This window comes from Chiroxiphia lanceolata, chromosome 1, assembly GCF_009829145.1.
Source record: "Chiroxiphia lanceolata isolate bChiLan1 chromosome 1, bChiLan1.pri, whole genome shotgun sequence".
Taxonomy (NCBI): Eukaryota; Metazoa; Chordata; class Aves; order Passeriformes; family Pipridae; genus Chiroxiphia; species Chiroxiphia lanceolata.
In genome coordinates this window covers 153953753-153967774 of record NC_045637.1, presented here as the reverse complement: position 1 = coordinate 153967774, position 14022 = coordinate 153953753, and the positions used below count along the sequence as shown (strand labels likewise).

The window sequence follows — 14022 nt, the reverse complement described above, 5'->3', positions numbered from 1 at the left end:
CCTTCCTACAGGAGGACTTCCACAGAGCTTTCCTGGGTGGGACTTTTCCAAGGCACTTGTCCATCCCAGCTGTGAGGTATCGTGGTGTGATTCATCTGGAGGCTTCCACAGTGCAGACATACCCACTGATCCAATCTGGCCAAGGGGGGCAAGGCCATGATTCACCTCAGCCCGGAGCAAACCTCTGGAATGGGCAGATGAGCCGTGACGTGGAAGTGTCTGTTCCTCTCCACTGGTTGGTTACAAAAGCAGGTTGGGGTGGGTGGATCAGCTGGAGGAGTCCATGTCACAGCCATCAGAAGGTGGGTGACACGAACACCTGCTCAAGGTGAGCTGCCCTCCCCTCTTTTAATGCAATGGGAAGAGAGGGGCACTTCCAGAGGGAAGTTCGTGCTATTTGTCTCATTTTTCCTCCCTAGGGTAGGATGGATTGTCCTCTAATGTTAAGTGGGATTAATCTTCTCCCAGAAATGCAGATGAGGTGGAAAGAGGCATCTAAGCTTAGGAAATCAGCTGAAAATCCGTTGCTTCCCCAGGCACCTCCTACCTTGTCCACCTAAAAGTTCATTTACTGGAGGGCACATTCTTGGCTGAGCTGATTATCTTGGTTTTAGACTCCTACCTGGGGTCATTTGGGATCCATAAGCTGGTGTCCTGCTGCCTGGACAGGAGTGATTTGTAAAGCTTTAGTCTATAGTTAACAAAGCCCCTGAGAAGTGGCTCCTGACCATGTGAATGTCCACCTCCTTTTCCCTTCTGTCCCCGCTTGACCAGGTTCCCACCAGGAAGGGACTTAAGTGGCTCCAAGGACCCTTCTCCCATGAACAGCAGAGGCACTTTAAAACAAATTTATCCTAGAGAAGTGCTAAAGTCAAGCTAATTTTCATCCCAACTTCAGCAATGATAAAATTGTTGTACTTTCATTTAGTCAGAGCAGAAGAGAGGGAAGGAGGGAAGGCATATTCCCTGATGGCCCTGTTGATAATCCAAACACACCAGGCTGTTCCCAAATGAAAACCACAGGGCAAAAATGAATGTAAACAGAAATACACACTGCCCAGGCAGGTTCCCCTCTGTCATTAATCCGGGGCAGAAAAGACAATCAAGAGATTTAATTAGAAGAAAAGGAAATCATGCTCTAAAAATCCCTTCAGTTTTAGTAATCAAGGTTATTATTAGAAGCACCAGTAAGAACACTTTAAAAATCTATCCAATTAGCTGCATATCTGCTGAGCTGACTTGTTTGTCTCCGAGGCTTCTCCAACATGATGGTTCATGGACACTCCTTCCAAGACTTCCATTGGGCGGAGCACAGAATTTGCACTCAAGTTTAATTGTTTGGTTTTTTTTTTTTAGTTTTTTTGTTGGTTTTGTTTCAGTTTGGCTTTAATTTCACCCTCCTCACTTTATCCAAAGCGCCACAGAATGATGGTGTTCCCCTCCCTGAATTTTCATGTACCCCTTCCAAAGACTGGTGTCTTCTCCTGCTGGTGTTGTTCCTTTGTGTAGCTCTGGAAGTGCTTTTGCCCAGGCTATTCCCTGGGCTTCCTCACTGCCAAAATTTCCCATGAAACATCGTGTCTAGGTATGCTTGGCTCTCAAAGAAAGAAATTCAGGTTTGACCCCCCTGGTTGTAAAGAAAACTCTCCGCAGGAGCTGAGCATCTCTGGGAAGAAGCAGCACAGTGATGGGTTAAGGCTTTGAGAGGATGAAGAAAAGGGAAGGAAGGTATTAAAAGCAGAGTTTCTTTCTTTGCTGGGCCTGCAGGGAACTTCAGGAGACAGAGATGTTTTTGGGGAGCAGGGTGACAGCGGAAATGACGTTTCCCGGCGAGGGGAACGCGGAGGAACCGAAGATTTTGATTTTCTGTCCCCATTCTTGTGAACCAAGTAACAAGGTGAAAGCCAGCCTGAAAGTACCCCTTTTTCCTTGCTTTTCCACCCAGGTCCTTGGCAATTGGTCACCAGTCTCCCTGGGGACTCAGCCCATCCTCTGCGGGAGCATCCCGGGCCTGGTGCCGAAGCAGCTGCGCTTCTGTCGGAACTATGTGGAGATCATGCCCAGCGTGGCAGAAGGGGTGAAGATTGGGATCCAGGAATGTCAGCACCAGTTCCGAGGGAGGAGGTGGAACTGCACCACTGTCAATGACAGCTTGGCCATCTTTGGGCCCGTGCTGGACAAAGGTGAGTGCGGCGCCGCGGGTTTGGGAACAGCAGCAGAGACCTTGGGAAACCTGCTGGGAACTCATTTCCTTCTGAAAGATTGTCAGGAGACAGGGCTTGAGCTGCACAAAGGACGTGTGTGATATAGGCAGGGAAAACTGAGCATTCCAAACCTGATCCAGAGGGTCTTTTGTAGAGACTCTCACTGGGATAGCAAGGACCTGGGGGACTCCCCAGTGTCAGGAGGGTGGTCACCCTCCACCCCCATTGCACAGCCAACCCCCACTGCCAGGTAACCACTGTTTTCACCTCAAACCTCTGCTGGGACTGTAGAGGTGACCCAGAGAACTGGGAAGTGCCCACAGAGAGTGGGGTCACCTCTGAGCCTTCTTGAAGCAGGAGGTTGGACTGGAGACCTCCCAGTGTCCCTTTATGAATTATCCTATGATCCTGTGCCCCTTGGAAGGAACATAAGGATTACTGTGTTGGCAGTGGCCAAGCTGGATGTCTGACTCCTTTCCTGACCCCATGGAATGTCATGCTGTGTTTCCAGATCTCCAGACAGTGGCAGAGGGGAGATCATGGGCTCTTGGGGATGGTTCCTGGGACTGGCCTTATCAGATAACAGCAGTTTTGATACTGGAGTGGAATACAGTGAAGATCAAAGGGCTGGGGAAATCACCATCAATTAATGGTTCTGCTTTCATTGATTATGAACGTGGCAAATTAGGACAGGGTGCAAATTTAGGCAACTATTTCTGCACCCTTTGACAGAATTGGGAACTCTTAGGAATGTTTCACCCTAAGATGTTGGGTGCTGTGAGATTTAAGCCCCAGGAAGTCTGGCTATCTGGTCTTTCCCCTTATAGGTTGGTAGGACCCTGTTTTAGCCTGTAAGAACCTTTTTATCCTTCTTTGCCCTTGTATGTCTTTTAAAGTCCAGCCTGCTCCTGCTGGTCTCATGAAGTCTGGGTTAAACTCTGCCTTTCCCTTTAGCAGAAAAGGACCCATTCCTTCCTTCCTTCCTTCCTTCCTTCCTTTTCCTTGCTTCCTTCCTTCCCTCTCTCCTTCCTTCCAAGTTCCTTCTTCTTGTTCCTTCCAAGTTTCTTCTTGTTCCTTCCAAGTTCCCTTCCAAGCCAAATTGTCCTGTGACTCTTTGATTCATTCTGATGTCACTTTGGGTTAGCAGTGAGAAACCATCCCAAAATAATCATTTGTAAGACCCATGGCGTGGGTGTGCTCGAGCCCATGTGAAAGTCTCACACCACAGCATTTTCCAGGCATTTTTCCCTGCTCTGGGTACCTCACTCCTATAGCTGGATTAGACCAAAAATTGATATTTTTCCCATACACAACATGACTTGTCCAAGAACATCCACTGGGCACAGGCAGGAGGTGAAGCAGGTAACCCATGGCTGGATGTCCTCAAGGACACACGGAATGGTTTGGGTTGGAAGGGACCTTAAAGACCATCTTGTTCCACCCCTGACACCTTCCACTATCCCAGGCTGCTCCAAGCCCCGTCCGACCCGACCTTGGACACTTCCAGGGATGGTGAGTCCCTGACCTCTCTGGGCAACATGGAGCCCCTCATGAGTCTCAGATTAGACACCCCACATCTGTAGCAACAATCCCTGTGCGTGAGGACAGGGGTCTCCACCTCCTTGCTGCCCAAATAAACCCCAACCCCACAAGTGCCAAACGCTCGTCTCACGGCGGTGTCGGCACGAAGGGTCTGTCCCTGCCTGAGACTGGAGGGTTTCTGTAACCAGGCTCAGGGAGGGAAAGGAGACTGGGACTATTTCATAACTGAAGAATGTTGTTCCTTGAGGGAGAATCAAACCACCCTTCAGTTTTGCTTCACCTACAGCAGGAGGGGGGAGTGAAAAAAAAAAACAGCTCGGTCGCATTCTTGTGCGGCAGATCCCCCAGGGTAGGAACATACTTGAGCTCCTACCCAGAAAGAGAGAAGGAGAAAGGAGAGAAGGAAAGCCAGCAAGGAAAACTATATTTTGCAGCTTGGATTTTAAGTCACCTGAGATCCAAGTGCAGCTTCTCCTTGGAGTTAGTGGGGACCCCATCCCTCAGCACAAACCAGAGCAGCCCCTAAAGCATCTCCCTGTTGCCTCACGGACTATCTGCACTTTTTCCTTTGAGAAGGACCAGTTTTAATGCCCTCAGGAAACCCTTTCTAGGCCCAAATCTTGCTGAGGCTGCCTTGCTGCTGTGGCATCTCATTGCTCATTCAGGGCTAGGCTTGAGCTGTGATTCAGCAGTGCCAAATTGTCACCAGACTCTGGTCCTTTTAAAAGTCATATTCTGATATCTCATCTAAAACCAGACTCTTTTTCTCCATGGTCCTTTTTTAAGGGGAAAAAAAATGCCACATGTTTTAGCTCAGACTATATTAGGTACATAGATTTTTTTTAAGACAGGTCTAGTCTCCAGGGTCCCTTCCAACTCTAAAAATTCTGTGATTTGTGGTCCTGTAACAAATTAAACAGGAATGGCTTTGATGAGCTTGGCTATGAGGGGTTAGTGATGTTCAGGGGATCCTGATCTGCTGTTGTTTGAAGGCAACACTTGCCAGGTTTGCCCCTGTGTCCCTTTAGCTCTTTGTCAGTCACTCAGGCCATAGGAAGAGCAGAAACCCCCCATCCCACCCAGCTATTTGACTACTCTGGATTGCAGGTCCTTGGCTGTGGAATAAACCCCTATCCAGGTTGCTCAGAGAGGCTGTGGACTCCCCATCCCTGGAATTGTTCCAGGTCAGGTTGGACAGGGCTTGGAGTAACCTGGTCTAGTGGAAGGTGTCCCTGCCCATGGTGTTGAACCAGATGATCTTTTTTAGGTCCCTTGCAGCCTTTGGGATTCTTGATTCTCTGGTTCTATTCAAGGGACAGAGTCACCTTCCTTGCTATGCCGTGCTACCGGCAAGGGAATGACTCAGGAATTAGCCAGTGGATTGTTACAGGGCTGGTGGAAGAGGGTTTTCTCCCTTTGTGGTCTTGGGAGTGTATGGGCGGGGCAGCTTCATGGAGAAACATTCAGACAGGTCTCACTGGAATCCTGGGAATAAGTGTCTTGGGTAGCCTAGACGTTGGGCTGCAACGGAACAGGTGCCTGTACAGAAGTGAGTTGATCTTTTTCTCTCTAGTACCCTAGCGCTCTCTCAGTTCTGGACAGAGAAGACCCTTCACTTGCACTTTTCAACAGTTTGTAAATGAAAAAAAAATATAAGGTTTATGTGATCTTCATCTGTATGGGAAATGGAGAAATTTGTGGCCACAGCAAGGTGACCTTAAATGGAGACACAGTTCATGCTCAGCACACCTGATGGCTTGGCACTTTGTAGGTAGTCATTGGCATTTCCAGTTTACCAAGGACAAGGGAAGATTTTTTTAGTTGCCTCTAGAAGTACACAGGATGAAATTTTGGAGGATGTAGGAGAGGGACACCGTCCTGACAACAGAGAGTGAACGGTGCATCCTAACAAACTCAAAATTCAGTGCCATACATTGGGGATTGTGATTTTGCCTTTTTTAGCTTCTGTGGACTGAAGAGGCTGCTGATGTTTTAGAGTCTCTCAATGCTCCGAGAGCTGTCTTTGAAACCCCTCTGGGCAGAAATATGAACTCAGGAGAAGTCGCACAATAAAAACTTATCATGGCCCTGTCTCTTTAAAGGACCTCAAAATAAAAGTTTCCTCCCTCTTCTCCCCCCCCTGCCCCCCAGTTCAATAAAAGTAAATTACCTCCAACTATTTAAGCCCCCAGTTCGTTTAAATTTAAAAAGGGAGCCCTTGTCCATCCATTTCTTTCACTCACTCCACCTCCTTCTGCTAAGGCTGGGGGGCTCTAAACCTGCCAGCTGGGCTGAGAAATGGTTAATAGTTATTGTGGAGGAGCAGCTTTTAATGAACTATTGAAGAATGATACATTGATGGAGTAATGGGAGTTTAAGTCCTCTGTAATGAAACAGGTTCTCAGCGCGGCCCCATTGTGGTGTAAATACGGCACGACTCTCCCACTGTTTGGTCAGGACTAAATAGCAGAGGCCAGGGGGGTCAGCTTATGGGGTCTCCGCTTTAGTTAATCAATCTGATTGGATTAGGGTCACTGAGATCCCTAATAATGTCAGAGGTTACGCCAAACTGGATTAAATGCTTTGTTGGGGAGGGCTCGGATTCTTTCAGCTCCGGCCGACGGGGCTTGTTTATTAGACTTGAGCACTCGTGCAGCCTTGGGAAGCTGCCGGCCCTTTTTTGTGGATCTGGACGTGGAGGGGGGGGCGGTTTGAACGAGCTGTGCTCCCCGGTGCTCTGTCAAGTGTGTGCACCCACAGGATGTTCCCTCTGGGGCCGTAGATCAACCTCCCCGCCGGACAAACGAGGGCCCGGTGGGCGATGCCGAGGCTCGGGGGCAAATTCCTTCCGGAAACGACGGCTGGCCACTGACCCTGCTGCAAGGCGAATGTCAGGAGTCACAAAGACAGGGGTAGTGACCCACTGCTCGTGCCCCCTGGGTTAATCCCGTCCCTGTCAGCAAAGGGATGTTCTTTTCGGTGCAGCTCCTGTTTGCGCAGTTCCCGGGGTGAGCACGGAACGAGATGCGGAGTGTTGGACACCACTCCATTGCTCTGCTACCAAACTGGGGTGATCCCACAATCACAGAGTCAGCCAGGTTGGAAAAGACCTCTGAAGTCGTCGAGTCCAACCCGTGACCCAACACCACCCTGTCACCAGCCCACGGCACTGATGCCACATCCAGTCTCTGCTTAAACACCTCCAGGAATGGTGACTCCACCCCCCCTGGGCAGCCCATTGATGTCTTGCCTTCCAGCACTTCCATCTCAAATCAAGGTGGGATGGAATGGGATGGTGTCTCCCTATCATATCATCCAGAGAGACCACAAAGCCCAAAACAATTACTGCTCTCTTCCCTCACGATGTCCCCGCAGATGACACTGTCTTATAAATGTGTCAGAGTGTCCTTCAGGAAATGACACCAAACAATCCCTTTGAAGGTCACTCAGCAACGGAAAGGGGTAGCAGTAATAGTGTATTGGCAGAGATCTGGGATCTCTGGATCTCAGCTGCCTCATTCCTTCCCACAGCAGAGCACATAATGCATGTTTATGGCCTGACAGCGCTGTCAGATTATCCAAGTAGACTTCTTGCATGATGCAGACTGGAGAATTTCCCCTCAAGACTTCTGGAATGAACCCAAAATCTGAATTTGACTACAACATCTCTTCCCAAGGGACATCTTGCCTTGACACACCAAGACACAGACAGCCTCCTCTTTTACAAGTCTCCTCCACTGCTCTGGTGTTGACAACCAGCCACTCTTATTTCCCCTTTGCTAGACTCAGAAAAGCTCTTCTAGAACTGACCATTTTCTTTGCTACTCAGGCTTCCTAAAAAGTTAAAATTGGGGCCTGCAGAAGGGCAGTGGGCCAGCAAAAGTTTGGGTCTGTTCTGCCAGACAGCGAGACAGGTCGAAGGAGTTCCATCTCTTGCTGGGGTCCTCCAGGGCATGATTCATCTGCTGTGCTCTAGACAGTTGGGATTAAATTATTCACACCCTGAAGTTCTCCATCTCTCCATCAATCACTGAGGGAATCCAGGGAGACCGGCTCTGGATGAGAAGACTCTTGCTCCCAGGGACTACGTGGAGGGCAGAGCAGGCATTTGTCTGCCTCCTGAGAGATGTGGCATTCAAATCACATCCAGTTTCACGTGGAATGCTGGGCACTGTTACCTTCGCAGTGAGGCTGATTTGGACCAGGCTTGTTTTGAAGTTAGGCTTAATTTGGACTCCAGGCTTCTTGGGGATAAGCCCCGTGTGTTGTCTCTGTCAAGAAAGACAAAACAAAGCTGTGTAAAGGTTGACCCTTCTGTCCCTGTTACCACTGTGGATGAGGTGGCTGAGAAAGCCCACCTTGGTCTAGTGAAATCCAAGTGATTTTTTTCCCTCAGATTTAGCAAGAACAGAGCAAAGCCTTAAAATCCAGTTATAATCCCTCGGAGACACGAGTCTCCTCCAGATTTTTTCTCGCTGTGTCATGACAATATCTCCACAGGCTCTCTGATAGGCCTGATCTCATCTCCCAAAGTTAGATGTCAAAGTCTGAGCTCGTCACCCCAGGCTCCCTTTGTAGTCAGTGGAGAGCAATCGGCATCTCCAGGGAGCAATTCATCTGACCTATCTCAGACACCTATCTCAGGAGAACATGAATCATGCCCAGATGTTTATTTCTCTCCATTGACTATAGAGGGAGCCTAGGGCTACAGGCTCAGACTTCCATGTGTACTTCTCAGAGGCCCAGTTTTGGGGGGCAAAAGAGTTCCCACCCCTCACCTTTCTCCCGTTAGGAAGCAATCCCGGCATCCAGTCGTGGTTGGAGAGGCCATTTTAACAATGGAACAACATGGCACCGAAAAGGACCTCCTGGACCACTGAACACGGGCTATTTAAGACATAATAACATCTCATAATCGTTTAAAATTAAGATATTTAGCAGACCTCATGTTTTCCTGGTGGCATTCTGGCATCTCCGTGCCAAATCCTTCCCCCCGTCTTTCCCTGCTCCAGATCAGACTTCTCCACTGCTGCAATAAAGTAAGGCATGAGCAGAAAGCCACAAGATACTGATCCATCCAGGAGGTTACATGTAGGAGGTACTCTCTGCTCTCTCATGAAACTCTTCCCAAGAGGATCTGATTTCCAGCCACACCCCGTCTCCCTCTCCGCTAATGGCAATTTGGGCAGCTGCCCTGGTATCAACAACGGAGATCTACAAACTCTGCCCTGTAACTATGGGGAAGGAAACTGGAAGGATCAGGATTGAAAATGTGACTGTGCAAGCTCCTCTCAGCCGTCAGGATGCAGGAATACTGCAGGCCAGAGGTTTGCCAGCTCTGCTGAGGAAAAGGCTGGGAGATCCTGGCTCGGGACAGGAGCATCAGTTGTGTTTAGTGCCCCTGCAAGTCGAGCTGGGAGCTGGGGATTCCTGCAGGGGATGAGGCAGCACATCAGCACTGCCTGAGTCCACGTTCCAGGCCATATTCACCCCTATTCAGCATTCCTGAACTGGGATTTATATAGCCAGCTCAGTCCAGGCAGCAGCATTGCAGGTGACAAGCAGTTTGGGGAGGTCTAGATGAGCTGCAGCCACGTCCCTGGTTTGCAGCCCACGTCGTGCTGGGAGATTAAGAGCTTCCACTGAGCCTTGGCAGGAGCTGCAGGTTGTGAGGGCAGCAAAGAGATGCTCAGGAAACATGCCAGGGTGTTATCCCTCAGCCTGTGGGAGCAGGATACCAGTGGAGGAGCTTCTTCTCTTCCTGCTGGAGCCAGGTAGGGCCAGGTGACCATCAGAGGGGTCACTTCAGCCTCTTGTGACTTCAGAGGTGACTTTCCTGGGTAAGGATGGCACCAGAGGACTGTGGTCAACATCACCTGTGGTTGCACTTCCCTCTCCATCCCCAGTGCAGCTGGAGGCTGAGCGTGGCCTGGGTTCCTTGGGCTCAGCTCTTTTTGGGGTTTCTTAGAGGCTCTGACCTCATCACCTCCCTACCTGCAAAGCGATCCCGGGATTAAGATCTGGCTCCTGCGCCTCTGGAGCTGAGACAGCCCGTGTACACAGCTGTAAACAGCCAACACCCAGACACGGGCTGCAAACCCGGGAGAGGAGCGATGGTGAAAAGGAAATGGCAGCAATTCCAGGAGCCGATCCCGTTTGCTTCCCTCCACCTCCCGCTGCACCAACCCTCATCTGTCAACCCTGACATGCTGCTTCTTTTTTTTTTCTGCCTTGTTTTTTTTTTTTTTTTTTTCTTTTCCTGGCGACTAAAACATTGGACGGGGGATCGGGGGGGGAGAAGGAACAAGACAGCCCGTGGCTACAAAACCGGTGGCGTCTCCCGGCGGCGGGAGGCGCTGGAAACTTCTGCCTCGGGCACAATGCGACGGGCTGGCAGGGAGTGGGTTGAGTGGAGTTATGGATTTATTTCCTTCCCCCCCCTCCTTCCCCTTTCCCTGCTGGGTGCGCTGCATTCCCCAAACTGGGCTCAGGTTGGTTGCAACAAGGAGCTCCCTCTGCCGCATCCCGAGAGTGCCAAGTCCAAGCGTGGGAGCTAGTCCTAGACAAAAGGGAACAGTAGAGGGAGCTGATTAGCATCCCTTTGTCCCGGGAGAATCCCAGCCCCAAATGGGCCCTTGGAGCGCAACGGGAGGCACAAACACACACACACACGCATGGACGGGAGCCAAGGAGGGAAACGGGGACGGCGGAGGCTCGGTCGCCTTCACCCGGGCTCTGGGGGGAAGGGGGACCCGCTGGGTTTTCCTTTGGGATGGGTCCTGAGCCGGGGTGCACCGTCCTGTCCGTGGGTTTTGCTCTGGGATGAGTCCTGAGCTGGGATGCTCCGTCCTCTGGGTGGGTTGAGGGGACAAACGTGTCTTCCCGCACTTCCCTGCACCAAACGGCCCAAACAAGCAAAGTCTTCTGACAAAGAGGGATCCAAGGCCTGAATGTGGCTTTTCTTCCCTGTGAGATGCTCTCTGAGCTGGCAGGGCTGAATAGGCGAGGGGATTTGAAGGCCAGAAGGGGCTGTGGGATCATCTGGTTGGATTCCTGTGTAACAGGCAGAGAATTTCCTCCCGTCCCTCCCCGAGCAGATATGACAGGGCAGCAAAAGGAAAACCAGGGGGTATAAAGATGCACTGTGTGTTTCTTCCTGCAAAGGGATGGCACAGCAGGGGAATGGGGATGTCTCCTGCAGAGCAGGAGCGACAGGCAGACGAGGAAATCTTTGGCAAGACACAGATTTGCGCATTCCCTGCTAAGCTCTGCTGCAGGAGGAACCCTGTCCCTTGATGGATCAACCTCTCTCATTCCTTGTTTCCTCAGCCCCATCCCTCTGGGAGCATCTCCTTCAAGGGAAGGACTCATGACCCAAGAAATCCACAGGGTTAGGAAGGAGGCAGGGATCAGGCACCAGGGGAGGGAATGGTTCCAAAGGATTGTTGTGACTGTGTTTGGATTTCTGTTGTGCTCATGAACGAGGGGCTCACTGGGATGACTTGAGGCTGAGCAGTGAGGACAAAGCAGGAGAAAGAGCCAGGCAGGATTTTGGGGATACAAATTCAGAGATTCAGCACCCAGCTGACACAGGTAGGGACTTCTGGGCCAGGGTAGGCAGGAGGTGCTGCACAGGAGGGGCCTTTTTTAGGAAAAACAGCATCAGATGGGTGAAACTGAGGTAGTTGAGGGCTCTGTGAAGCAGACTCCAAGACATCCAGGGAATGTGCCTCCTGCTCACCTTCAGTGCGCTCCCATGGGTCACAGAGGTGCTTTTGGAAAGTGTTGCCCACAGCAGACCCCATAAGGTGGGCCCATAAAGAGGGATGTAGGTATGTCACAGTCTGGATATGCCCTAGGGAGGGGCTTGAAGGAAACTGGTGTGGTTTTTTTTAAGTTTGGGCAGGCTTTTCAAGGAGGTAGAAGGTGGCATGGTGAACCCTGGGGGAGGTCTGGAGCTTTGGCAGTAGGTGACCCTAAACCCTGATGGGTGTTTGGAAGAAATTCTTCCCTGTGAGGGTGGGGAGGCCCTGGCACAGGTTGGCCAGAGAAACTGTGGCTGCCCCTGGATCCCTGGAAGTGTCCAAGGCCAGGTTGGAGCAACCTGAGCTAGTGGAACGTGTCCCTGCCCATGGTGGGGGCTTGGAACAAGATGATCTTGAAGATCCTTTCCAACCCAAGCCTTTGAATGGTTCTGTGAAAGCACAAATAGAAAGCCAGGAATCCCTCCAGATCCCAGGAAGTGCAGAGCTGTTCCCAACACCCGGGTGCAGGTCCCGACTGGAGGAATGGAGAGAGTCTTTCACTTTTTGTTTCATCGTGACTCATCTCACCCTTCCCAGAAGAAAAACAGTTTACAAAGCTCACATGACCCAGCCTGGACCAGTGATGGGGGGCAAGGCAGACAAAACAGAGAGGAGGTTCTGGTTCCATTTCTGGCTCTGGAGACAGTGGGGAAGCTCCTCCTTCCTCTGCATCTCCATGTCCCACGGAGTCCCCACAGACTGGATATCTCAGAGAGAGACACCAAAGCAGGTCATATGTGGGGCCCTGCAGCTCTTGCAACGTGATTTGGGAAGTTTTATTGGCCTGCTTATGACTGTTTCTCCCAAGTTTGATGGACAGGGCAGTAAAGCTGCACGGAACACTTCCTGGGAAGGCTGCAGTTTGTTGACTAAGCATCTGGCACAATTTCCTCTCCATATTTCCAGGTGCTAAATCACATTAAATGATGCTAATAATTATGGTTTATCCTCTCCTAATCATGCTGCTTTCCCAGGGAAGCTGTTGCCACAGGGATGTTGTGGAGTGTGAATGGGTGGGGAGGGCACAGGGAGACGTTTCTGTTCACCTGGAGCCATAAAAAACTTGGAGACCCCTTAGGCTAGGCAGGATCCAGCCTGGGAGATATTATGTATCTTGTCAAAAATGTATTTATTTTTTTTTCTGGGCCAGTTTTCCATCAGAAAAGGCAGCTGCATCAAAAATGGAGATGTTTAGCAGGTTCCCCTTAATTTCGAGACCAAAAAAAAAAAAAAAAAGGCACAGGTTTGATTTTCTTGAGGTTTTTTTTCTTTTTTGAAAATAAGGCATTTTACTTCTTTTTAATTTGAATGTGATCTTATGCCAAAACAGGAGATCATTAAACTACCGTAGAAGCACACTGCTGTACCTTTAATATTTTATGGAATATTGTAGTGGGTTGATATTATGAGGCTGAATGATTTTATCTTCTCAAACAGCAAAATCTGCCATGAACAGGATAAAACACTTCAGCAGCCTAAAAACTCAAATTCTTGGTTTGATTTTTCAACTCTTCAAAATAAAGCAAACCACAATTTCCCACAATATGGTAAATATTTGTCCCTTATTATAAGCCTTAAGCGTAACATGATCTCCAAACCTTCTAAGAATCTGCCTAAATACAGGTTAAATGGGAGGAAAATATCAGCAGTGATCACCCAAGGACTCTTCTAAATTCATAAAGCAGCCTCACAACTCTTTAAAATGAGAGATATAACAGATAAACCCCAAATCTGTGACTTAATCTCCCCTTTTACAAATGCTGAGTCCTGTCCTGAAGATGCTGCAAGAGGAGGTTGCACAGATTTTTCTTAGAGAAGAGAAAAGGTGGAAACGTATTTTAGTGCTGTTGGTTTCAGTGGAGAAAGATATTTCTGGTCATGCAGCATCTCCAGTCTCCTTTCCTAACTGTGTTTTGGATGCGGATTCCTTGAGAGATGAATTTGAAGATATAAATGTATCTTGAGAGGGGTAAATGAAAGCTCTGTGGAGCACAGCCAGTCTGTGTGAGACGTTCAGCCTGTGCTCAAAACAGTGATTTATATTAGAATTACACTCTGCTCAGCGTCAGAAATTAAGAATATTCTCTGTATTTTGCTCACCTGAACTTCTCAGTCAAAGTTAATGTGCCCATCTCTTGCACCTGAACACATCAGAGCTGATTTAGACATTCTGAAGGCAAATATTAGGGGTTTTTAAGTTCTGTTTATGGGTTTATTAATTACTCTGGTCCAAACACACATCATGTCATTGTAGATCAGGAAAGAATTGAAGGGGATAACAAATGGTTTATCACAAAATTCTCTGTACTTGCAATGAGAAAGACAATGGGTCCTGCCTTCTCGTGCTGGCTCTTAAGAGGAGCTTTTGACACTGGAGCTTTTGAACCCCTCAGCCAGCAGAAAATCGCCATCTCAGTGCTCAGTTCATGCTCCCAGCGTTTGCCCCCAGGATTCAAATAATCCCTATCAAA

General features: G+C 49.4%; 1 protein-coding gene across 1 annotated transcript in view; it reads left to right on the top strand.

The window, feature by feature from the left end:
• The window catches only part of WNT3A (Wnt family member 3A), an 88236-nt gene that overhangs the window by 47915 nt on the left and 26299 nt on the right, over window positions 1-14022 (top strand). Inside the window, 2 exon segments of the mRNA XM_032713353.1 lie at window positions 1946-1965; window positions 1968-2183. Coding sequence (XP_032569244.1) covers window positions 1946-1965; window positions 1968-2183 — 236 coding nt within the window.